The 25,944-nt window shown below is 39.4% G+C and overlaps 1 protein-coding gene across 3 annotated transcripts in view; it reads right to left on the bottom strand.

The window, feature by feature from the left end:
- The window catches only part of Wdr49 (WD repeat domain 49), a 172,235-nt gene that overhangs the window by 7,672 nt on the left and 138,619 nt on the right, over positions 1-25,944 (bottom strand). For 2 of the 3 annotated variants that reach the window (XM_029475360.2, XM_085835338.1), the window contains 2 exons: positions 14,902-15,005; positions 10,362-10,508 (listed from right to left, as the gene is read on the bottom strand). In XM_029475360.2, the coding sequence (XP_029331220.1) occupies positions 10,362-10,508; positions 14,902-15,005 (251 nt within the window). The remainder of the gene's footprint in view (positions 1-10,361; positions 10,509-14,901; positions 15,006-25,944) is intronic. The other variant, XR_015046620.1, reaches the window with a different exon arrangement.

Raw genomic sequence — 25,944 nt, 5'->3', positions numbered from 1 at the left:
ATATATAACTTTCCTGTCAGGTAGAGATGCAAGTGACTTCCTTCCCTTCTTGGAGATAGCATTTTTGGTAGCTGCATCTAAATTCCATTAGAGCTGATTTCCCTGTACATCATTACTAATTCTCAGTTCTTTCTTCGCTGTTAAACTACAGCCTTCCCAACTAACTCGTCCAATTATTGTTTATCACCATGCCCAACAACACCCAGTGACAACACTAAGAACTAAATCCCCACAGCTCAGACACTGCCAGACAGACTCCAAGAGCTTCAGCCATCAGAAACTACTGTCTTGCAACATGGAGTTCAGCAAGTGTTGCAGGAGCTTTACCAACAAGGATTCCTGAAAGATTGCTTTTGAGAGCTCACTTCACCATGTCCAGAAGGCTTTTGGTTTCCTCTAGCTTGTTCAGTAGTAATTGATACTTGTTCAGCACCAGCAAAACAGGGCCTGCCATTGACAATGTCCACTTTCACCTGAGACTAAGCTTCTGCAATGCTGAAATGGTTAAGAAACCCCATCTGTCTTTTGTGCTCCAGAAACAATTAATCACAAAAGAGCACCACTGCTCTCACATCACTCAGACACTACTCTCTCAGTCCTTCTTCATTGTTTTCAAAGACTTACAAATGACTTCTTCATTTGGACAGAAGCACAGGCCTCCTTATTATACTCTGAGTTTGCCCTCCTTTGTGAGAATTCTCCCTGTAACAATAGCTGAAATAAAATCATCTCGATTTTTATTGTAATTTGCCTCGACAGACTGCAACAATAATAACCAAACCCACTTTTCCTGAGCTGTTCCAAATGCAGCACGTTCTCTACACGTCAAGTGTTACAGGTTCATGGAATCAGTGTAAATGGTTCTGGGAGTTTACTGAGATGCCTGACCCTGTGCTAGCTTTAAGCACTATGAATAAGGCATATGAAAGGGATGTTTCAAGCTGTTTCAGAATACACTGAGAGAAACTTGTAAGCTAAAGAGAAGAAGCACAAGATGTTTCACACTGAAAAAAGAAAGGCAGAGACTACAAAAGGATACTAAAACCAAGATGGAAAAGCTACCCTGGGGTTAGAAATTGTTCGAACCTACCCTATGTTCCGAAGTAATAGTTTAGGACACTGAAGATACTTGGTATCTGTGCCTTTTATGGTACAATTTCCAAATAATCTTTGCTACTGTTTCCATGTTTTATTCCCTGTATAAATGCAAGTTCTTTTTTAAAATTATTAATATATAATTTACAGTGGGTAATGACTGTGAAGCTAACCCCCCTTTTTTTTCTCCAGAGTTCCATCTCCAAAGACCCACTTGGCTGTAATATCTATATATTTCATTTAAAATTAGATGAAAAACAAAGCTGAAGTTTAAATTAATTCTAAAATATGTGTGTGTTGGCTGTGTTGCTCTTCAGTTGCCATGATTTCTTTTTCCTTCCTGCAAGTGGCATATGTACATTTCTGGTAAAGTAATAAATAGCATATGCAGTGAGAAGTGTGAGTACACAAGCACTTATCTTACAGGACTCAAGGTCCATCCGTGAGAAGGAATCCATGCTTAACACTCATCAGATGGTCACAAACCTGAGACTTATCAGCCACTCACCTAGGAGAAACAGAATGCTATGGTATGGTAAAGAAACACAGCCATAAAATGACTCCTAACATCATTCTGCTATACTCATAAATTAGTGACTTTCTTGGCCATCATCAGAGGAACATCTCTCTGTGTCAGAACATGGACAAAGAATGGAGTCCTGTGAGGAAAAATTTGAGTGTTTATGAGGAAACTCTAAGAAAACAAGGCAAAGGGTCTTCTAACTTCAATTTCACCAAAAACATGGAAATGATCTTGTAATGTGTTTTTATGCTCCTCCCAGTTGTAGCATATATGAATGAGTTTAATTCAGATTATTCGTTAATAACTGGTTATTTCTTTATATGCATCTGGAAACACATGCTTTTGCAATGTGCAACTTGTCTTTAAGATTATATGCAACTTGAACTCACAAGAACTTCATCCATGTGATCCTTCTTATCCCTCAGAGTACTAATTGTCTAATGCTCTGAAAAAAGTTGGCTATTGCACAAGACATTAGTCAAACTCATTTTTAGGCTCAACTTTCCCTGGTTCCACCACCTATAGACTAGTGAACTCTTCTGCAATGGATGGGAAGAAATACAGAGATCCACAATTGGACAGTGTGTTGAGAGTGAGAGACTTTGAAATACTCCAGCCTAAATGGGATGTCTCTATCAAATCCTTCTTCTGAAAACTCAGGGAACTCTGTGGGAAAGGAGATGGAAAACTTTTAAGAGCCAATGAGAATGGAGGACATTAAGGAAATCCTGCTTTCTAGAAACAACAGGGCAGATATGCATATGAACTCACTGATTGTGGCTTCATGCACAGGGTATATGCAGGTCTAACTCAGATGGGGTCTGAGTGCTGAGACTAGAATTGGACACAAGCTTCCATCCCTAATTGCTAAGCTATCTCCAATTGATGACCATTCACAAAAGGAGAAATTAGTCTTTACAAGGTTATCCTTAAATAGTAAATTATGAAAACTTCTATTTGTCATCCAAGACAAAGAGAAAAAAACACAAATCTGGAGCCAGAGACCCAACAAGGAAAACAACTACATAAAAGATACTTCTCATAGACTGTCCAAATAGTAGAGCCAAACATAGCATGTCTAGAGAAAGGATCCCTGACTCCACAGGTAAAAGTCTTAGCTAAGACTTTCAAGGTATATCATGGGAAAGATGATAAATCTTGGGGGTGGGGGGAAGTACCTAATGTAGGCTAAGGCCTAGCAACTAGCTAAAGCAAAGGCCTAGGATCCCTGGCCTCCCAAAGCCCAAGAACCATCGCATCTTTGATTCAAATTTGGTCCGGGGGTGTGTGTGGGGGGGGCGGTCACTGAGCCCTGGCCTGTCTGAATCCTCATAAACCATCTGTTTCATGTCCAAGGTGCTGTCAAGAAAGGCATTGGGGTGTTGACTGCCCCTATACCCCTTCTGACATGAAGACATCCATCACGGATCACCCTTCCGTTGACCTCTTTGGTCTGGTCATGGATGGCATAAGGTGTCTGGGCTCCTTTGGTCTGACCACTTCATCTCCAACAGGGAGCCTCAGGTGGTTATCACAGTATCAGGAAAATCTATTTTCTTCCGTCTTGATCTGAGAACACCTACTCAGTCCTGGTGAAATTTTAGGGCCCCACCTCTCCTCCCCATTGCCTTATTGTCAGACTTTACCAGCCTTACCAAACCACAGCAAATATATCACCCAAGTTCAATACCCACTTTCTCTCCAAAGCCTCAGGGGACTTACACCAATTATTTTTGCTTACTAGGAAGGAATAGTCTGTGCCTCATTTCTTCTCCCCCTTTAGTCCCCCCACAATTGCAGTTTTAAAAAATAGAACCTATTCTTTGCTCAGGATCTCTGACTTATCAATTCAGCAATAGTACTTCTTCTTCCTGTAATACCAAACCTCTAAACGTGCCTCTCTACAACCCCTCAAAGACCTGCCATTTCTCTGTCATAGACCTCAAGGATGCCTTCTTTTCTATTCCTCGGGACCCCCAGTAACAAAATATTCTTACCTTTACTTAGATGGGCTTAGAAACCCACCATCCTCACATTTCTACCTGAGTCACAGGGAACATGCTCCCCAGAGGTTCCACGAGAGTCCACATTTATTTGGCTGGGATCTGGCCTCTGACTTACTCTCTTTACCCCTTTAAAAATCCAAACCTTTACAATAAGGAGATGATACTTTGTTGTCTGTCGCTGAAAATTAGCAAGGCAGACACCTCTAATTTATTAAACTTTCTATCCAACTGGGGATATTGGGTCCAATACTCTAAAGTCCAGGTGTCCACCCCTCAAATTACATATATAAGATTAGCTGTCACTCCAGCACACAAGACAATTATCCTAGACAAAAAAAAAAAAAAAAAAACACTAACAGTCCTTACTACAAAGGAAAAACTTCTATCATTCCTAGGTATAGCTAGCTTCTTACATTCCTTATTCCTTCTTTATCCCTTCTTGACTGCTCCCTATCAAGGTAGCTCTTGGTACATCACAAGAACCCATTCTTGCACCATTACCAAGTCAGCTTGTAAATATCAACTGCCAAACCCCCATCCAGGCTAAGACATACATCTTCTAGACTTCACTCATCCCTTCTCTCTACATTGCTGAAAAGTAGGGATATGTTCTTAGGGTCCTGAATCACCAACTGGAACATTGCTTTGTACCCATCACAAACTTACTGAAAATTAAACCATATTACCCAAGGATGGGCACCTTGTCTGCACTTTCTGGCTACAGCTGAATTTCTTTTTTTTTTTTTTTTTTTTTTTTTTTTTTGGTTTTTCGAGACAGGGTTTCTCTGTGTAGCCCTGGCTGTCCTGGAACTCACTTTGTAGACCAGGCTGGCCTCGAACTCAGAAATCCGCCTGCCTCTGCCTCCCGAGTGCTGGGATTAAAGGCGTGCGCCACCACACCCGGCTGAATTTCTTATATAATAATCAAAGAAGTTGGTAAGGATCTTTTCCCAATCTACTGATTGTTGTTTTGTCCTATTGACAGTGTCCTTTGCCATACAGAAGCTTTGTAATTGTATGAGGTCCCATTTGTCGATTCTTGATCTTAGAGCATAAGCTATTGGTGTTCTGTTCAGGAAATTTCCCCCTGTGTCCATGTGCTTGAGGCTCTTCCCCACTTTCTTTTCTATCAGTTTCAGTGTATCTGGTTTTATGTGGTGGTCCTTGATCCACTTGGACTTGAGCATTGTACCAAAAGATAAGAGTGAATCGATTTGCATTCTTTTGCATTCTAACCATCAATAGAACCAGCACCATTTGTTTAAAATGTCTGAGCACAAGGTCCCCAATTGATGAGCTAGAGAAAGGACCAAAGGAGCTGAAGGACCTTACAGCCCCATAGGAGGAACAACAATATGAACCAACCAGTTCACCCAGAGCTCCCAGGGACTAAACAACCAACCAAAGAGTATACATGGAGGGGCCCATGGCTCCAGCTGCATATGTAGTACCAGATGGCCTTGTTGGACATCAATGTGAGGAGAGGACCTTGATCCTGTGAAGGCTCCATGACCAGTGTAGAGGAATGTCAAGACAGGAAAGTGAGAGTGGGTGTGTTGGTGAGCAGGGGGAGGGGGAGAGGATAGGGGGTTTTCGGAGGGGAAACCAGGAAAGGGGATAACATTTGAAATGTAAATAAAGAAAATAGAAGAAGAAGAAGAAGAAGAAGAAGAAGAAGAAGAAGAAGAAGAAGAAGAAGAAGAAGAAGAAGAAGAAGAAGAAGAAGAAGAAGAAGAAGAATCAAAGCAGTTAACCTTAAGGTCACCAATCACTGTCCTTTCCTTTCACCACTTATACCATCTCCTAACACACCAGGGTCTCCAAACACCACCCCCTTCCAGAGATCTCTCTTCACATAGCATTAGTAAAGGATTTACACTTACCTTACAGCCATTGTCATGTCTCAATATTTCACACTGACTCAAGTAACTGAATTTCCACTCTTTAAGCATAAACCGATCATTTGTTTCATCCACCTATTATATTCAGTTCCAAATTCTAAAGTCTACCTCTCTAGCAGCTTCTTCCCTCCACCTGCTTAGTCATTCATTTCTCCTCTCCTACTTAATAAGGAGCCTTCCTCTGGCCCCAGGTGCCTGCTACACTCTCTGTGTCACCACCATGTGGTCAACTCTCTGGTTATTAAGATACTTGCTCAACTTTCTCTCCAGGTTTCCCTTCCTCTTCCCCTAGGAGCTTCCTGCTGAGCCCCAGTTTCCTGAAGCCTTTCTGGGCCTCTGTGACCTTGTCTCTCAATTCTGACCTGGAAGTCTTAGAGTTTCTCTGTGCCCTCCTGGACTTCCACAGGCTTTCAGTTCCTCTTTTAGAGCTTATAGAAACTCCCTTCCAGCACAATTCATTTTGCAATCCATTCTTTTTTCCTGTACTGACTCAGAATTTTTTAGAAGTTCACTCTGTTACTACAAGCAGCGTGGCCTAAGTACAGCTCAAATGGCAAAAACTGGCATGCTGGATTTTCAGTGATGGCACCTTCTGTCACTTCACAAATAATCCCCCCAAATTTTTATATTCTAATTAAGGACACATGACACCCCAGATGGGAGGTGGGAGACATTGGTAAACTTTAATACAACATTCATGAAAGCTGCCCAAAAAGCACAATCAAAATACATAGGGTACACATACCACTCTCTCAACCCCTAGGTATAGATGTGGTAAGAAGAAGTGGTCCAAAGCTCCTCAAAGGTCCTCATAGCCCTCATATCATTCCTCTTAGATGATATTAATCCCACTTCCCTGCCATACCTTCTCTCACAGACTGCTTTAATTCCTCAGAGAACTCTGAGGAACTTTGTGAACACACTGGAGTCTGCAGACTGTAATAACACTTCAACCCATATTCCCAAACATTCATAATGCCTTGATTCTCTGTAGCACTTAAACTTATAGTTGCGTACCTCATGGGTCATTTGAGATCTCTGTCCTGATGCTCCTTTCCCAAAAACCAGTGGTGGTAAACAATGAGGAACCCTTGCCAAATTCTGTCCCTGGATTTTAGTGGCAGAGCGTGATGAACAAGTGATTCAGGCCATACCCTTTCTAGCAGTCCTGGGAATAACTGCTGCCAACCCCAGTGGTACAGCAAAATGACTACTTCCTTAGCTATTTACCATTGGTTCTCCTCTCAGTTCATCTAGGCTCTCCAATGAGCATCTCAGACCATTCTTACCCTTCAAGACCAAACAGACTCACTGGCTGCCATAGTGTTATTAAATCCTGGTGAAGATTAGATATATTGACAGCAGAGAGAGGTGGGCTTGGGTGAAAATGTTGCTTCTATGTTAATCAATATGGAATAGTAATAGATAAAATCTAATAACTCCAGAAAGATCTCCAAAAAATGTAAGAAATTAGAGACTATCTTTTTTTTATATTCTTTTTTAAATTTTTTATTAGTTATTTTCTTCATTTACATTTCAAATGCTATTCTCTTTCCTAGTTTCCTCTCCGAAAGTTCCCTATACCCTCCCTCTGCCCTGCTCCCCAACCCACCCACTCCTGCTTCCTGACCCTGGAATTCCCCTATACTGGGGCATATGATCTTCACAAGACCAAGGGCCTCTCCTCACACTGATGGCCAACTAGGCCATCCTCTGCTACATATGCAACTAGAGACACAAGCTCTGGGTGTACTGGTTGGGAGGAACAACAATATGAGACTATCTTTTTTAACCCCTTTCCTCTTCCTTTTCTTAATCCCATGAACCACAACCTCCCTCATATTCTTTTTGTCCAGTTTCCTTCAACAACAGTACCAAAAAAATTCTAACTAGTCTTGAAATTAGTTGCTACTACAGCTTTTCCAGCCTCTAGTCACTGAGCAGGAGGCCTGCAATATCTGATTGTATCCTGATGGTGAGGATCAAACTTTCTCCAAGGAACTCAACACCCCTAAGCAGCAAGAAGAAGTCTCATGATAAAGTTGCTCACTTTCCAGATCCCTAACATTAATCAATAGGAAGCTAAACTAGGGGAGAATGTTTGCTTATTCAAGGTAACTCAAGGGGCAGAGAAAGGCTTTCCTGCCATGAACTACCTTTTATAAACTTTGTATAGATTTGTAAGCTTTGTAAATCCTCAAGGCAGAAAAGTGGTTAGGCCCTGCCTTAGGAGTTCCATCAGCTAGGCCCAACCTGAAGACTTTCCTAATGTCTCTAATAGTCATTATCTAATGGCTGTAATTGTCATTCCCAGTCCTGAGGTAGGAGAATGGCCCGGCCTTGCCCAACGAGAAAAATAAAATCCCACCAGTTCCTAAACAGGAAAGCCCGCCAATTCCTGAGATTGCCACAGGAACACACCAATCCAAAAGCAGGAAAAACAACCAATCTTTGAGCAACACCAAGCTCAAGACTTGAAATCCCACCAGAACTGGAAAGTTCCACTCTGAATAGCTTACCCCCTAAGAAATACTATATAAGCCCTATCTACTGCTCATTTGACTAGTATCTTCTGACCTGAACAGAGGCAGCCATCCTCTTGGGTTTTCCCATCCCCATAAATGTCTTCTCTGAGATTTTTTGTGGGGGTGTGATTTTTGTAGTATTCCCTGGTTCCTGACTGCCAGGATATTTTCCCTTCAGAAATGCAACATTTACAGGCTGAAACTCCTGATATTATCTCTGTGTCTCCAACATCTACCACTGATACAAAAGTATTCAATCTCTACCTTAGGAAATACTCTGTACAAAAAGAGAAGGCACTCGGTATTTATAATGGGCTAGATGCATACAAGAAGGAAGAAAAATTGAACAAAGCTATATGCTTTAAATTTTCAGAGAATTGTGGAAAAATATAAATTATTGCTCTCCATAAATTTCTTACTATTGCATATATTTTTAGTGTTTTCATGCATATATCAAACCACCCCCATACCCACTCAAAGTACAGACTCCCTGTCCATAAGGACAAACCAAGTATCCATTCTTGATACTGTAGAACAGAAGTAGCCTGTCCACATATAAGGACTCTCAAGGCTGAGGATAGGTTTGTGCTTCTGGCTGCTTTTCTCTCCCACTGCTTGCCATGTGCGTTTTATGTACTTGATGTCATGTTTTTCTTGCCTGAATTCTGCCTTCTTGTTCCACTCAGTGTCTTCATATGCTCATCCCAGTGCTTTGTCCTGACTCATGATTCAATTTTTTACTAGATACTCCCTGATTCTCTGGGTCTGTGATACATGCAAGAAGATAAATATTCTCTACATTTGTTTTTAATATGTACATAGTGAGCCTATATGTGCATGTGTGTAGTAGGCACATGTGTGTCAGTGTATGTTCATTAGTGTGCATGTCCATATGAGGCCCAAAGTACTATCAGGTGTTTTCTGCTTCCATGCTTCACTTTTTTTGTTGAGGCAGGGTTTCTTGCTGAACTCACAGATCACCATACAGCCAATTCTAGCTAGGCAGCTTCTCCTGAGGACTTGCTGACTCTCCTAATTCTTGGGTGCTAGGTTTATAGGCTGAAAGCATGCACCCCCATTCACTGATATGGTTTCTGGAGATCCAAAATCTAGTTAACAGCAAATATTTTATCCTGGGACCCGTCTTCCCAGCACACATATCCATTGTTAACTTTAAAGCATCCTTATGAAAAATAACAGAAAGAAAAATTTGAAACCCCATTCCACACACATAAATAAATACTTATAAGAGAAATGAGGGGGAAAATGAAAGAAAACGAGCAAATTACAAATTTAGAAAAGAGGAAGTTTAAGAATCATCTAGCAAAGTGGTAGTAGAAGACTGGAAGTGACAGTTGAAAACTGAAATTTGAAATAATATAATATATGACCAGTTGGTTCTCTTTTTCGACTCAGCAGGAAGAAGCTTAAATGTCACCTGGTGTGACTCTAAGAAAACAACTACTTCCTTCAAAGGTATTGTTCAAGAATGATATTGAACCCTATGTCAGACACTGGAAAATTTTGACACTGTGAATCTCAGGTGACTGCCACAGAGCTCTGTCTGCTTTCAGTATTACATGTTGAAAACACTGCATTTCCATCAATTATTTTAAATGAGATTCCCTACAGTGCCCATATGCTTCTCTCCGTGCCTCTCCCATTTTCAGGTTATGTTGCCAGAATTCTCACAAGGCTTCCTTTGTAGGAAAGATGTTTGCACAGATCTTACTTGTCAATGCTCTCAAACTGCACAGGCTAGAATAGTCTGAAAAATAGAGCACACTTGTGCACACGTTCTCTCGAAATCCTCAGAGATCATTCACTTGCATTTTTCAAGTTAAGCTTCCTTGTCCTCTCTTATTAGCCCTGCACTGCAGCTGGAGCCTCAGAGACAATGTACTTTAAGTAGCCTCTATTTATAGAGTCATGGAAAGAACAGAGTCAGATTGCCAGAGACTCTCCTCTAAATCTTTAGAATCTCATGATGTTTCTGTCTCTGGTATCAGTTTTGAAAATAAAGGTTATTTAGGGAGGAGAGGTATTCATCCATAGCAGATTCATAGTATGCAAGGCAGTCTGTTTTCAGAACACTGACACAACAGAAATATGCATTTCATGCACTGCAGCCTGTTAGCTCTTCTTTCTGAGAGCACAGAGCTGTGAATCTTGACAACCACAGCACTCTTTTGTTTCATGGCAACCTACAAGGCAAACGTGTTATTTTCCTGCTAGTCTCCTTTTACTTCCTTTTCCCTTAATTGAATCGTATGAAGAAAGAAAGGTGATTGTAGGCAGGCTGAGGACTTACTTTCAGAGAGCAAAGGAAGCTCTGGAATTTGGGATACATCCTCTTCTGGCCCTTCCTTAAAGTATTTGTCTGGGTCTAGAAGAAATGCAGGTTTCTTCACTTCAGGCAGCTCTTTCAGGGTTCCAAGACTTAAGGACCCAAATGGGCCTTCAAACAGATTTAAGGGAAGGAAGAGAGAGAAAGGACAATGTCATTAACTCTTTGAAATGAGCTAATGTATTCCCAAATTCACTTTTTAAAATTTTAATCTTCCTATTATCCAGAAGGCTCAACTGCAGTGATCACCACATCCCCTACTGCTCCTCAAAATAATCCCACAGGGTCCTTTCTGGTCAAAGGGACAAAGAGGAACTCATGGCTTCTTTTTTATTTGTTTTGCATTTTGTGTGTGTTCTACAATATTCTCTTGCAGATAAGTATTCTATAGTTTTGGAAAGGCTTCAATCTCTCTTTTATCTGAAAGGAAATTATGTTCTTTGTGAAATGGAATATATTTTTTCAGTGGTTCTTGAACAAAAACACCTAAATTTTTGAACTGACAGGTACTTTTTCCTTCCACTATAATATAAGCCAGACAGTGTTTTATTTATTCTGTGAAAAGTAAAGGGTTTATGTAAGACACATGTTAAAAGCAAAGTTTTGAACAAACTGAAAAAAGTTATAACCTTATTGTCTCAAGTGAGTAATAAAAAAGAAACTAATAAATGCTTATTCAAGATATGCAATTTTATATCTACGGCTATTAGTCCTATGGAGGCAGGAACTGTGGTTTCCTATCCTGATGTACTTGGTCTCCAAGGTAAGTCCGGCTATTCTATTTTATCACCCTTCAGAATTATCACTCAGAGAGTGTATTAAATCAGGGGTTACTATATACCACACCTGGCTTCTGCCTTTTATTTTCAATCTGGAAGAAAAAGAGGATAATGATACTACAATTTACATTTTTAATGTTTTCCATAATGCTCATAGTACTAGACCAGTGGTCACTCTGAGAGTCAGGGTGCTAAGCCAAGTAATTGTGACAATTCATACAAATTCATTTCAGTTTTAACACCTCACATTCCTCATCAAATATTTTACCAGGGTTTAAACTATTGGTGAATTCTACACTATTCACCCACTACAAGTATGCTTAACTTATGAAGTCATGTTTTGAGTTAAAATAACTGGTACTGGTTAAAGTATTGTACATATAATATGTCATAGATCCCAGGCCCAAATAAATGTATGAAATGGACGTTGTTAACAACTTACTATGTACATTTTGAGAGTAGTTTCATCAAAACTCCTACAGCCATGATATCTGCCTCATGAAAATTCAGCTATCAAATACAACTTTAAGAAAAAATTCTAGTAAGCAGTTTTACTCAATTTTATATCTTCAGGAATAATCTTCATTTGTGCTTCTAAGAATTTAATGTAACAATGATTTCATGTTTGAATTATCAACATAATCATCATAATCCTCATACAACATCATCATTTTGAATCAGGGAGTTTGTGGGAGTTGGAATATGCTTGGCCCATGGGAAGTGACACTGTTAGGAGATGTGGCCTTATAGGAGGAGATGAAGTCTTATTAGAGGAAGTGAGTGACTGTGGAAGTCACACTTGTGTGTGTGTGTCTGTGTCTGTGTGTGTGTGTGTCTGTGTGTGTGCACACACATTTGTGTCTGTGTGTGTGTATGTACACGTGAACTAAATTCTGGCCAGTGTGATCCAGAGCCTCCTCCTGGTTTCTTACAGTTGATAGTCTTCTCCTGGCTGCCTCTGAATCAAAATGTAGAACTCTTGACTCCTCTAGCACCAAGTCTCCCTGCAAGAGGCCAGGTTTCCCATCATGATGATAATGGACTGAACCTCTGAAACTGTAAGCCAGTTCCAGTTAAAATTTTTCCTTTATAAGAGTTGCCTTGGATGGTCACAGACAGCTATTGGATGAATCACAGGGCCCCCAATGGAGGAGATAGTGAAAGCAACCAAGGAGCTAAAGGGATCTGCAACCCTATAGGTGGAACAACAATATGAACGAACCAGTACCCCACAGAGCTCTTGTCTCTAGCTGCATATGTATCAGAAGATGGCCTAGTTGGCCATCACTGGAAAGAGAGGCCCATTGGTCGTGCAAACTTTATCTGACTCAGTACAGGGGAATGCTAGGGCCAAGAAGTGGGAGTGGGTGGGGGAGTGGGTGGGGGAATTTGGGGATAGCATTGGAAATGTAAATGAAATAAATACCTAATAAAAAAACAAAATAATAAAAAAAATCATATTGTTGTTCCACCTATATGGTTGCAGTTCCTTTTAGCTCCTTGGGTACTTTCTCTAGCTCCTCCATTGGGGGCTCTGTGATCCATCCAATAGCTGACTGTGAGCATCCACTTCTGTGTTTGCTAGGCCCCGGCAGAGTCTCACAAGAGACAGCTATATCAGGGTCCTTTCAGCAAAATCTTGCTGGTGTATGCAATGGTGTCAGCGTTTGGAGGCTGATAATGGGATGGATCCCTGGATATGGCAGTCTCTAGATGGTCCATTCTTTTGTCTCAGCTCCAAACTTTGTCTCTGTAACTCCTTCCATGGGTGTTTTATTCCCAATTCTAAGAAGGGGCACAGTGTCCACACTTTGGTCTTCATTCTTCTTGAGTTTCATGTGTTTAGCAAATTGTATCTTATATCTTGGGTATTCTAAGTTTCTGGGCTAATATCCACTTATCAGTGAGAACATATCATTTGAATTCTTTTGTGATTGGGTTACCTCACTCAGGATAATGCCCTCCAGGTCCAACCATTTGCCTAGGAATTTCATAAATTCATTCTTTTTAATAGCTGAATAGTACTCCATTGTGTAAATGTACCACATTTTTTGTATCCATTCCTCTGTTGAGTGGCATCTGGGTTCTTTCCAGCTTCTGGCTATTATAAATAAGGCTGCTATGAACATAGTGGAGCATGTACCCCGGAGCTCTTGTTTCTAGCTGCATATGTATCAAAAGATGGCCTAGTGAGCCATCACTGGAAAGAGAGGCCCATTGGTCATGCAAACTTTATATGCCCCAGTACAGGGGAACGCCAGGGCAAAAAAGTGGGAGTGGGTGAGTAGGGGAGTGGTGGGGAGGGTATGGGGGACTTTTGGGATAGCATTGGAAATGTAAATGAGGAAAATACCTAATAAAAATATTTTAAAAACTGAAATTTGAATAATATAATATATGACCAGTTGGTTGCTCTTGGTGTCTCCTATCAGCAATAAAACCCTAAGACAGTTATCTTTTATTACCCAAAACAGTCTCAAATTCCTGTATTCAAATGACCTATCTTCACGTCCTAAATGCTAAGACTACAGATACCATTATTACAGGTTTTCAGTTATATTTTTCTGGTCATTCAACAACTAGATGAGAATGATCCCCTTTTTCATATGGATTTGAGATTCCTGGAAGAAAAATAATTGTAAACTTACTTCATATTTTATCCTTTTTGTTTTTGATTAAAATTAAAAGTTTTTAACTAATCTCTAAAAATTATATATATAATATATATATATATATATTTATATATATATAAAATGAGGTGTCATGTGGTATTTTCATATATACATTCATTGTAATAATGACTAAATCAATTTAAAAGTATATGCCCAAATACTTATATTATGATGGAAATATTTCAGTTATCCTACTCTACAATACCCCATGGAAACTTCTTATTTTATCCAGTGTACTGTTGTTGTTGGTCAAGATTTCCCCATTCTTTCTCCTTATCCTCCTCCTCCTCTTCCTCCTATTCTCAACTTTCATGAGATCAACATTTTTAGATCCTTATCCAACTGTACTGGTGGGTGATTCTCACTGTCAATGAGTCTGCATTCACAGTGGCCTAGTGAGCACAACTCTGGAAAGTGTAGTAAGCATATTTCTAGGGAGGTTTGAATGATGAGGGAAGACCCACTCTGAACATAGGTGGCAGAACTCCATAGACTGTGATTCCAGGCTGAATGAAAGAGTAAAAAGGAGAAATCCTGCTTTGTAACAGGGATCATTTTGCCCTCCCTGCTTCCTTTTCCTATGGAAACAATGAGCCTCAGTGTAATTCAGGTGATCTGGCTACGAGGACTAGGTGCTTTACCCATTGAGCCATCTCCCATTTTTCCCCTTATTAGTTTTTTTGTTTGTTTAATTGTTTTGTTTTGTTTTGTTTTGTTTTGTTTTGTTTTGTTTTGTTTGTTTCTTTTGGAAGTTAATGGAAAGTATTTCAATTCTGGTGCTACCTGTATTTTTGTAACTATAAAAAGTACCTTATACAAGTTTTCTGGTTTAAATGGCTTATACCTTACAGCTAGGTTATGTATGCCATAAACCCAGCATGATATTTAATAAGCCCAAGATTTACCTTCCTCTTTTATCAAATGAAGATAACAGAATCATACATTGTATTTATTATGAAAAGTGAATGTTATTGCTAGATGACAAAGATTTTTGTCCCAGTCACATTATATTATAAAATGTTTTTCTATAGTGTGTCCATAGCAATTACTTACTAGTTGATTTTTGTATAACTTCACCATAGCAAGGTTTATATGCTTTTTTCTTAAAGCTATTTCTCCTTTTATATTTCAGACTGAAATTCATTTCTTCTGATGATCTGGTATGGGAAAAAACAATTCATGATAAAATGCAACAATAATTACAAGAATGGACAGATACTTTCTGGTATGGTAATAAATACCTTACTTTTACAAAAGGCATATTTATTTCTGTGTTTGTAAATCATGACTGTAATATCAACCTATACTATTGAAGCCATGCTTTTGAATAAAATGTCAGCTATCCAAGTGATAGTATCAAAGAGAAAATACAAAAGTGTAGCCCAGAAAAGACTGTCAGATGCAAAATCAGGGAAAAATAATAGAAAAGAAAATTCCATAGAAACAAATTCACACTTCCCTTGCCTTGTGCATAGGTGGATGACCCACAGAAAGTGAGCATTGCCATCTGTCAGCATCTTTTAAGCCATGGCTCTTTTGTTAGAGTACCCAAAACCCAAAAACCAAAAATGATAAATAATCTTAAGTTTCTGTGTGGATCTATAAGAATACTTGAGAAGAGCTGGAATGCACAGAACATCTAACAATGAAACATGGGGAGCTAAGGTACCTAATCTTGGTTGTCAACTTGACTGCATACCTCCAATGGAGAAGCTAGAGAAAATACCCAAGGAGCTAAAGGGATCTGCAACCCTGTAGGTAGAACAACATTATGAACTAACCAGTACCCCGGAGCTCTTGACTCTAGCTGCATATGTATCGAAAGATGGCCTAGTCGGCCATCACCAGAAAGAGAGGCCCATTGGACTTGCAAACTTTATATGCCCCAGTACAGGGGAATTTCAGGGCCAAAAAGTGGGAGTGGGTGGGTAGGGGGGTCGGGGGGGAGGATATGGGGGACTTTTGGGATAGCACTGGAAATGTAAATGAGGAAAATACCTAATTTAAAAAATAAATAAGCAAAAACAAAACAACAACAACAACAAAAACCCAAGCAGCTGGCACCTCTCTGAAAGATCTTATTCATTGGATCATTTTGTATGAGAAAAACTACCCAAAATCTGGACCATACTTTCTGGTGGTAGCCTACATAAAATGACATGGAAGAAGGAAGCATTTGTATTTTGCCTCTTTGTTCCCACTTTCAATGGCAAATTTGTTTATCCTGTTTATGAAGCATTCCTTTACTGATGTTAGACCTATTTCTTTGGATTCTCAGTGTTGACTGAAGACCAGAAGATCTCTAGGAAGTCTATAGGACTCCATCGTCAGACATGAACTGCTGAGACATCCAGTCTCGTGATCTTTACTGGATTCTTGGCCATTCTGCAGGAAGACTGTCATTGCTAGGCTAACCATATCATAATTTGTAAGTACTCTAATAAATTACACACACGCACACACATACACACACACAAGCACCCCCCCACACACACACACACACACCAGTTCTGTTCCTTTAAAGAACTCTGAATAATGCATGAAAAGAAATGTGTCATACCTCTGTAGAACCTGCCAGAAAAGAGAAAATGTTCTCAGATTCTTAAGATAGGGAAGCAGGAGTAGGTGGGTTAGTGAGCAGGGGGAGGGAGAAGGGATTGTGGGGTTTTGAGGGAAAATGAGGAAATGGGATAAAATTTAAAATGGAAATAAATAAAATATCTAGTAATAAAAAATATTGAAATTTTAAAAAAAGAAAAAAAAAAAGGATTCACTATCATAGATGTCTGGCTTAACAGATAAAATTTCTGTTTACAAAAGTCACTAGGGATATATAATGAGCACCAGACCTGAAAATACCCATCTTACTCAAGTCATGTGGAATGATGGGCACTTTCTGACTTCCCACTTCCCTGAATCCCTTTTCCATATCGCCTGGCCTTTCATGATCACCATTCTCCAACTTGCTAGTATTTATTCCCAATCTGTTGCAGATTTTGTAACAATGGAATCATGAGGTAATTCTCAATTTTCTTTCTATATAATGGTGCTCTGTGGCTGTTTTTGTTTGGGGGAACTATTTTAGTGTGTGTGTGTGTGTGTGTGTGTGTGTGTGTGTGTGTGTGTGTTCACGCACATGCATGTGTGCCTGCGTGCATTTATGCAAATGGATGTAAAGAACAGGGAAAGTGTCAGATCCTTTGGAGCTGTAGGTACGGATGGATGTTATCTCTGGATGTAGTGACTGCAAAAAAATTCCAGCTTTCTACAACACCAGGAAAGGCCTTTTCCACTAAGTTATCTCTCCCACCATCTTGCTGTGGGTTTTAAATCTGTCCATGGATTAAAAACTTCATGATGTGTCTAATAGTATTATTCAATAAATGTTCATTTACTATCTTTTCTTTTCCTCAATTCTATTTTTACTGTATCTCAGGAACTCATCTTAAAAATATCAATACAAGTCAATCTGTGTGTCATGTGTTTAAGTTTACTATCAGTGGAATTTACACAATTTAAGAATTTATTGACTTCTGGAAAACATTTTTTGGTTTAGAAAAGGTCATAATAATGCTCCAGATTTCAGGGACAACACTTACTCATTTTTTTCCTTTTTGAAAATTGTACATTAATACTTATTACATTTTAAGAAAGCGATCTTCACAGCTGGAGAGCTCGTGAAGAAGACCACTGTTCAGTTTCCAGCTCTTACGTGCCAACACAATGACTGCACAAACAAGCAAGCAAAACAAAACAAACTCAGGAAAAGTAGCCACCAGTGGTACCCATTAGTATAGCAGAGTAGACGCTGGCCTCCAGGATTTCCCAGCATCCCATCTACCAGTGGCTCTTCTCAGCTCTTGCCAACTTACCCCTTGCCCTAAACTTCTCCCCGTCACGGACTTCCTTTGCCCCAGGAAATATAACCCTGCCAGGCCAGCTATGTGACCTTTGTTTCTTGTCATTATTTTCCTCTCTTGCCACCCTCTCTCTTGCCCCTGGATCTTCCTTTCTTTCTATCCTTCCTCTGTTCCTTTCACAGTCTTTCATGTTCCTCCCATTGGCCATATTCAGTATACTGCTTATATCCCCTGCTCTAGATTTTTCCAGATGTACTCTCCTTCATATCTACAATAAAACTTGCCTCCCAACCTTACCTTGGAGTGATCATGTTCTCAATTTATTACCTGTAACTCTGGTTTTGATGCCTCCTGGCCCCTAATGACTGCTTCAAGCAAATGGTACACATGGACTTATAAAATCAAACATACACACGTACAAATAAAGTAAATACATTAATTTTAAGAATTATTATTTTAAAAATAAATATTAATGCCTCATTATTAACTAAACTCTTAATATTTTAGTGTTATTAATGTTGTTGTTTTTCATAGTGTCCTTTTTCTGTAATGTCAAAATTCTGTTTAAGTATCTGGATTCTGAGCCTTCTCTAGCCTATAACACTCATATTTTTCCTGGTTATCACAACATTGACAGTTTCAAGGAGCACTTGTCATACTTTTAGTATACTATCCCATCACTTGGACCTGAATGACATTTTTCATGTGGTTACACTGGAGTTGTTGGTCACTGGGAGCAAGGCAATGAAGGTGAAGTGCTGTCTTGACCACTATAAGAGAAACTCTGGTACCTAATTGATGATATTAACCTTCATTACATAGTTAATATTATACTGCCAATTTGACATGAATAACAAGCTTACTGTAGTCATTATCATTTAATTTTTCTTTAGAAGAAGCTTCCATAATTTAGGTGAGGTGAGGAGAAAAGTTGGATGGTGGTCTTGAGTGTCCATATATCTGTGAAAGATATATTTGGAATCACACATTTTCTACGAGAGGTTTGTGAAATACCCAAAAGTTCCATCTGCTCGGGAACCAGGTAACTTCCTTTAATGCTGGGAATTACATTATAGTTCGTGGGAAGTAACAATCGCTCATGAGAAAGTACTATGGTCTATAGGTTTGTCCTTATGAGCCCCTACAACACGTGGCTTGAGGCCATTCCAGTTAGAAAGATCTAGGAAATGGTTCTGACCAACCATTCTCTTGGTCAGTATTTAATATTTAATAGAGCTTCCTTCAAATTTGGCTCAAAATGGTGAAACTAGCTTTTCTGGCAAATCTCAGGATTAACAGTGTACTCTCTGAAAATAAACTTTAGGTATATGTGAAGTTCTTTCCCAGTGATGCTGGATTGGTCTCCCTCAAAATAGCTTATTGCCTATAAAATTAGCATATTGTCAGGACTAGAGATGATCCAGCTCTTAAGAACATATATTTCTCTTTCAGGGGACTCCAGTTTGATTCCTAGTTCCCATGTAGGAAGGCTAACAATTGATTGTAACTCCAGCTCCAGAAGAATCAAACATCTTGGACCTTCAAAGGCACCTGCATTCATGAGCACAAACCCACATCTAGACACACACATAAGGAAAAATAATAAATTAAATATTTTTAAACCTAGCACATTAGTTAGCTATTTCTGGTATTCACTGATTAAACTAAGCATTTTAAGACTGTAAAGAAATCTGAAACAGTAAGAATATGGTAGTGAGAAGAAAGGTGGGTTGTGGTAGAGGTAAACTTTACAACTATTGGACTAATAATACAATTTCACTAGAAAAGTGTCATAGACATAAATTGAGTATAAAAGCTTGAGAACTAGGAAGGTCCCAAACTGAATAGTTAACACCATTCCAGACTTTTACCAAGGTATGATGACCTCTTACTGGTGTTGGACCCTTCGCTTTTTGCAGTATGATTCAATATAGTTTAAATTAAATATCTTTTTTTAAACACAAATTGTCTCATGCAGAAATTAGAGAAGTGGGCAGAAATTAAAAGAAGCTTCCAGGCATTATTGTATGGATTGACTTACGTAAATGACTACCTATAAAACAAGCTTAAGTTAATAAACCACTTGTCCAGGAAGTTAGAGGACATCAACTGCACAGGGATCTCTTAAATGATTAACATGTAAAAGTCTCATTTGTTACTGGAATTAACCAGACAGGTCTCTTCACCAGCTAAGAATGGCCATGAAACACTCACACCTTCTCTTTTCTGAAGGGAAATAGAGGAGGAGTGGATCTGGGGAGATTGGAGGTTGGGAGGAGACTTGGAGGAGTGGATAGGAGGGGAAACTTGGATCTAAATGTATTATATGAGAGAAGAAGAAAAAGTGAAGCAGAAGAATGCAATAAAAGGCTTAAATATTTGTTTCTTCAAAACTAGTTTACATGGTACTTTTGCTTCAGCAGATGTAATAGCAATTCCTCTCTGCTCTGGATGTAGACAGGAAATACAGTAATCATGACAAGAACTCCAGAATCCTACTAGGTATAAAAAGAAAAGAAAATGCCAGTATCTTTGCTACAACAGGTACTTCACAAAATACTCAGTGAGTTGGACAGTAATTCTTCATCATTTTAATCTGGTACATGCTAGGCAAGCAGCATAACAATATAAAAGTTGTAGCTTTACAGCTAGGATATCTTGTATGAATCCTTTGGGTAGTTATTTGATCCTCTTTTCCTGACTTTTCCAGATGTAAAATGGCATAAAAATAATACCTGTCTCCTGGGAGTATAGTGAGAGTAAATGAGGTAAGTGAAAAAAGTCCTTAAATAGTTCCTGGAAGCCTGGTATAGCTGCCCCTGAGAGGCTCTGTCAGAGCCTGGCAAACACAGATGCAGATGCTCACAGCCAACCATCAGACTGAGCACAGGGACACCAATGGAGGAGTTAGGGAAAGGACTGAAGAAGCTGAAGGGGCTTGCAATCCCATAGAAATAACAGCAAGATCAACCAACCAGACCCATCCCCCACCCTCCAGTGCTCACAAGGACTAAACCACCAACCAAAGAGTATACATGGAGGGACCCATGGCTCCAGCTGCATATGTAGTAGAGGATTGCCTTATCTGGCATCAATGGGAGGGAGGCCCTTGGTCTTGTGTAGGGTCAATTCCCTAGCATAGGGGAATCCTAGGGTAGTGAGGCAGGAATTGGTGGATGGGGGAGCACCCTCATAGAAGCAGAGGATGGGATAGGGGGTTTGCAGAGGAGGAAACCTGGAGGGAGGATAACATTTGAAAGGTAAATAAATAAAATAACCAATAAAAATAGTTCATGGAATATGATAAAAGCTCAATAAATGTGGGTTACTATTATTTTATTCAACCACATGACATTATTTTACCCTAAGAAGGAAGTTATAACACTACTTTCTAGCAAGTTGTAGGACTCTCGGGAACAACCAGAATGTTCACACAGGCCATTAGGAAATATAACTACCAAAATGACAGCGTACTGCTTTAGGACTTTAAAGACTTCAATTTTAAAAATTAATAGGGTTTTATATTTCATATCTGAGCATAGGATAATTATCACCACTGAGTGTTGGCAAAAGCTGACTATCCACCCTTCAAGACTTCTGTCAGATAATTTCTAACTTAAAATAGAACTTTATGATTTTTGTATATGTTTTTCTCGAATTCTATCCATTTTCTCATTTAGCTTACCACATGACATCGGCTGGCAAAATAATTAGGAAATCAATAGCACATACAATTTTAAATATCAACTCCTTACTAAAAATTATAGAACACTATTATTGTTAAGGGGACAAGAAGCACTAATGTTGAAGAGAGGCTACTGCATTATTAAAATCACTGGGAAGTTAATGTAAATTTCTATTTTATTTTTCATCTGACTTTATCCTGATTTCTTATAATTAATCCCTCTCTCTAAATTAATTTTTCAAATGATGAATAAAGGAAGAAATGTGACAGAGAGTCAAAGAGGGAATTGAATTGCTTGCTATTTCTGTAGTATAATAATGGACATTGATTAATGGGTGCTATATGAATATATAGATTTGTCTTGTCCGTAATAGTGATTAAGTACCAAAGCTCGCCTGTTAGATGCTGCATGAGTGCATCTCATAGTAATTCTTCAAAGAGAGGCCAAATGTACTATTTAAAGATGTTATTGGACCTGCCAGGCTAATATGCCTCTAATATTTCTTTCAATTTCCCTTTTGAATTATTAGGACATAATACACATAGAAAAATGTTTATAGTTACAAACAAAAGGTCCAATTTAAAACAATGAGTAAGATATCTTGGAGGAGTGGGGGGCATGGATGGACACACACACCTTTAATCCCAGCACATAGAAGGCAAAGGTAGGAAGAGTTCTGTGAGTAAGAGGGTAATAGATCTACATAATAAGATCAAGGCCAGCCAGAACTACACAATGAGATTCTATCTCAAAATCAACCCCTTCCTTCAAAATCACAGGAAATAAACAAAAACAAACAAGCACAGAAAGAAAGAACAAAAGGATATCAAGAGGGACCAATAAGCTAGCTCAGTGTGTGAAGGCACTTGTTGCCAGCCTTGAGGGTCTGTGTTCAACCGCTAGAGTCCACAGGATGAAAGGATAGATCAAACTATAGAATGTGGTCCTCTGATCTCCAGACATGCACTGAGGTCCATGTGCATACACATATGCCATATACACATAAGACAGCAAGTAAATGCAGCAGTGGTGACTTCCTGCACAAGATCAAGATTATCAGCATTTCATTGTGGCCAGGTAGGAACTCAGGAACTCGACTGAGAGACTGCTGACTGTTGATGTGGGCTGAGGGTGGAAAGTCAGTCTCCTTTAAGGGCATGGCCCTGCTAAATTAGCTATGCTCTAATACAGGACAACACATTTATCAGTATATAGGCAACACAAATTAAACTCAATGGGTTATTTAAAAATGTTAAAAGAAGGGACGGTTTGAAATTAGGAGGGACAGTGGGGATCGAGAGTGGAACTGAGAAGAGTGACAGAGAGGTATCAATATGTATTAAGTTTCCAAAAAATTATTAAATATATCTTTTTAGACAATATATTATGGGAGCAGTTTAAAGGCAATAGCAGTGTCTAGTCTTGAATCCAAAGCAAAAAAGAAACTATTTTCTTATACAAGTTGTAGAAAAGATCAGAGGACTAAACAGAAGTTTTAGCCATATCACTCTGTGGGCACAGGGTCTTTTTGCTGTTCACTGCAACCTACACAGGTGTCTTCGTAAGGTTTCTGTTGGTCAGAAGAGACATCATCACCATGGTAACTCTTATAAGGAATAACATTTAATTGGGGCTGGTTTACAGGTTCAGAAGTTCAATCCATTATTATCATAAGCAGGAAGCATGTCAGTATCCAGGAACACAGAGTGCGGGAGGAGTCAAGAGTTTTAGATCTTGATCTGAAGGCAGTAAGAAAAAGTTAGATCCAGTTAGATTAGTCAAATCTAAGTGGATCAAGGAACTTCACATAAAGCCAGAGACACTGTAACTTATAGAGGAGAAAGTGGGGAAAAGCCTCAAAGATATGGGCACAGGGGAAAAATACCTGAATAGAACAGCAATGGCTTGTGCTGTCAGATCGAGAATTAACAAATGGGACCTCATGAAACTGCAAAGCTTCTGCAAGGCAAAAGACACTGTCAATAAGACAAAAAGGCCACCAACAGATTGGGAAAGGACCTTTACCTATCTTAAATCAGATAGGGGACTAATTCCAATATATATAAAGAACTCAAGAAGGTGGACTCCAGAAAATCAAATAACCCCATTAAAAAATGGGGCTCAGAGCTAAACAAAGAATTCTCACCTGAGGAATACCGAATGGCAGAGAAGCACCTGAAACAATGTTTAACATCCCTAATCATCAGAGAAATGCAAATCAAAACAACCCTGAGATTCCATCTCACGCCAGTCAGAATGGCTAAGATCAAAAATTCAGGTGACAGCAGATGCTGGCGAGGATGTGGAGAAAGAGAAACACTCCTCCATTGTTGGTGGGATTGCAAGCTTGTACAACCACTCTGGAAATCAGTCTGGCGGTTCCTCAGAAAATTGGACATAGTACTACCGGAGGATCCAGCAATACCTCTCCTGGGCATATATCCAGAAGATGTCCCAACCGGTAAGAAGGACACATGCTCCATATGTTCATAGCAGCCTTATTTATAATAGCCAGAAGCTGGAAAGAACCCAGATGCCCCTCAACAGAGGAATGGATACAGAAAATGTGGTACATTTACACAATGGAGTACTACTCAGCTATTAAAAAGAATGAATTTATGAAATTCCTAGGCAAATGGTTGGACCTGGAGGGCATCATCCTGAGTGAGGTAACACAATCACAAAAGAACTCAAATGATATGTACTCACTGATAAGTGGATATTAGCCCAGAAACTTAGTATAGCGTGATATAAGATACAATTTGCAAAACACATGAAACTCAAGAAGAATAAAGACCAAAGTGTGGACACTTTGCCCCTTCTTAGAATTGGAAACAATCACTCATGGAAGGATTACAAAGTTTGGAGCTGAGACAAAAGGATGGACAATCTAGAGACTGCCATATCCAGGGATCCATCCCATAATTAGCCTCCAAACAATGACAGCATTGCATACACTAGCAAGCGTTTGCTGCAAGGACACTGATATAGCTGTCTCTTGTGATACTAGGCTGGGGCCTAGCAAACACATAAGTGGATACTCACAGTCAGCTATTGGATGGATCACAGAGCCCCCAATGGAGGAGCTAGAGAAATTATCCAAGGAGCTAAAGAAATCTGCAACCCTGTAGGTGCAACAACATTATGAACTAACCAGTACCCCGGAGCTCTTGGCTCTAGCTGCATATGTATCAAAAGATGGCCTAGTCGGCCTTCACTGGAAAGAGAAGCCCACTGGACATACAAACTTTATATGCCCCAGTACAGGGGAATGCCAGGGCCAAAAAATGGGAATGGGTGGGTAGGGAAGTGGGGGTGGGGAGTGGGGGGGACTTTTGGGATAGCATTGGAAATGTAATTGAGGAAAATATGTAATAAAAAATATATTAAAAAAAGAAAGAAATTTTAAAAAAAGAAGATTGTCTTCCATGAAATTAAGAGAAGGGTAACAAAGCCCACTCCCACAGTGACACACTTCCTCCAACAAGGCCACACCTACTCCAACAAGTCCATATCTCCTAATAGTGCCACTCCCTGAGCCAAGCATATTCAAAACGACTATGACAGACAAGCTGACCTTTGAGCACTTTCAGCGATTCTACTGTCTCTGCCTTCAATTTTCTGGTAAGAGCACTGAGTTTGCAAATGCACTAAACCATGGCCATCTTTCACATGGATTTTGAGGATTTGACCTCAGGTCTTTATGTTTGAACAGTGAGCACTTTATGGTTCTGTATTCTCAGCCCTTTCTCTCTCTCTCTCTCTCTCTCTCTCTCTCTCTCTCTCTCTCTGTGTGTGTGTGTGTGTGTGTGTGTGTGTGCCTCCATTCATATTTGCATTTCAATTAATTTTGATAACATTTGTATGTACTAATAAGACATAGATAATGAGGAAAGTGGACCTATTGTTGTGCCTGTTTCCTGAGCCCCAAAAGACCACCAACAGGCTGACTCTGATGCCGCAGGACAGGAGGGTGAAGCCCCAAGCCCACTTCCAAGTAAGCATTTATAGAGGCAAGCAAACAAGCAAGGGGGTTTCCAGCTTGGCACACATCTGATTGGTGGACTATTATAGAATTTGTTGCCCTTTAAAATGATTGTCTGAGGCTGGGAAGCAAACTATAAACTTTCATAAGTAAATATCTTTAACTACAGCTGTAATGTGTGCTTTCTTCCTGATTGATGGTTGTTAAGGAGTGACCTAGAGTCTAACAGTAGGTGCAGGCTTTTTGGTTAGCTTGAGTTCAACCTTAGATCATGTTCTCTAATATAGATCCTAAACCCAAGATGGAGTTAGTCATGTCTCTCAATATAAAAGACAAAAAGACCTAAAGTAATTTATTCTATTACTAAAAGCTTTTAATAATTTTATTCTTAACATGTTGCACAAGAATTGAGCAACCCGTAGCTGATCTAACATACATTCAAAATTCTTTCTTCAGCGTTTTCAAAAAATCTCAGATAACCACTTTGGGACGGTGGGATGGGGAGGTTTATCACATTTTTACAATAATTACTTGTGTTAATATTCATAAGTATGCCTAGAACAAA

This window comes from Mus caroli, unplaced genomic scaffold, assembly GCF_978045245.1.
Source record: "Mus caroli unplaced genomic scaffold, Mus_caroli_1 scaffold_3, whole genome shotgun sequence".
Taxonomy (NCBI): domain Eukaryota; kingdom Metazoa; phylum Chordata; class Mammalia; order Rodentia; family Muridae; genus Mus; species Mus caroli.
The sequence above is the reverse complement of the archived record's forward strand: the minus strand, read 5'-3'. Positions and strand labels throughout refer to the sequence as shown.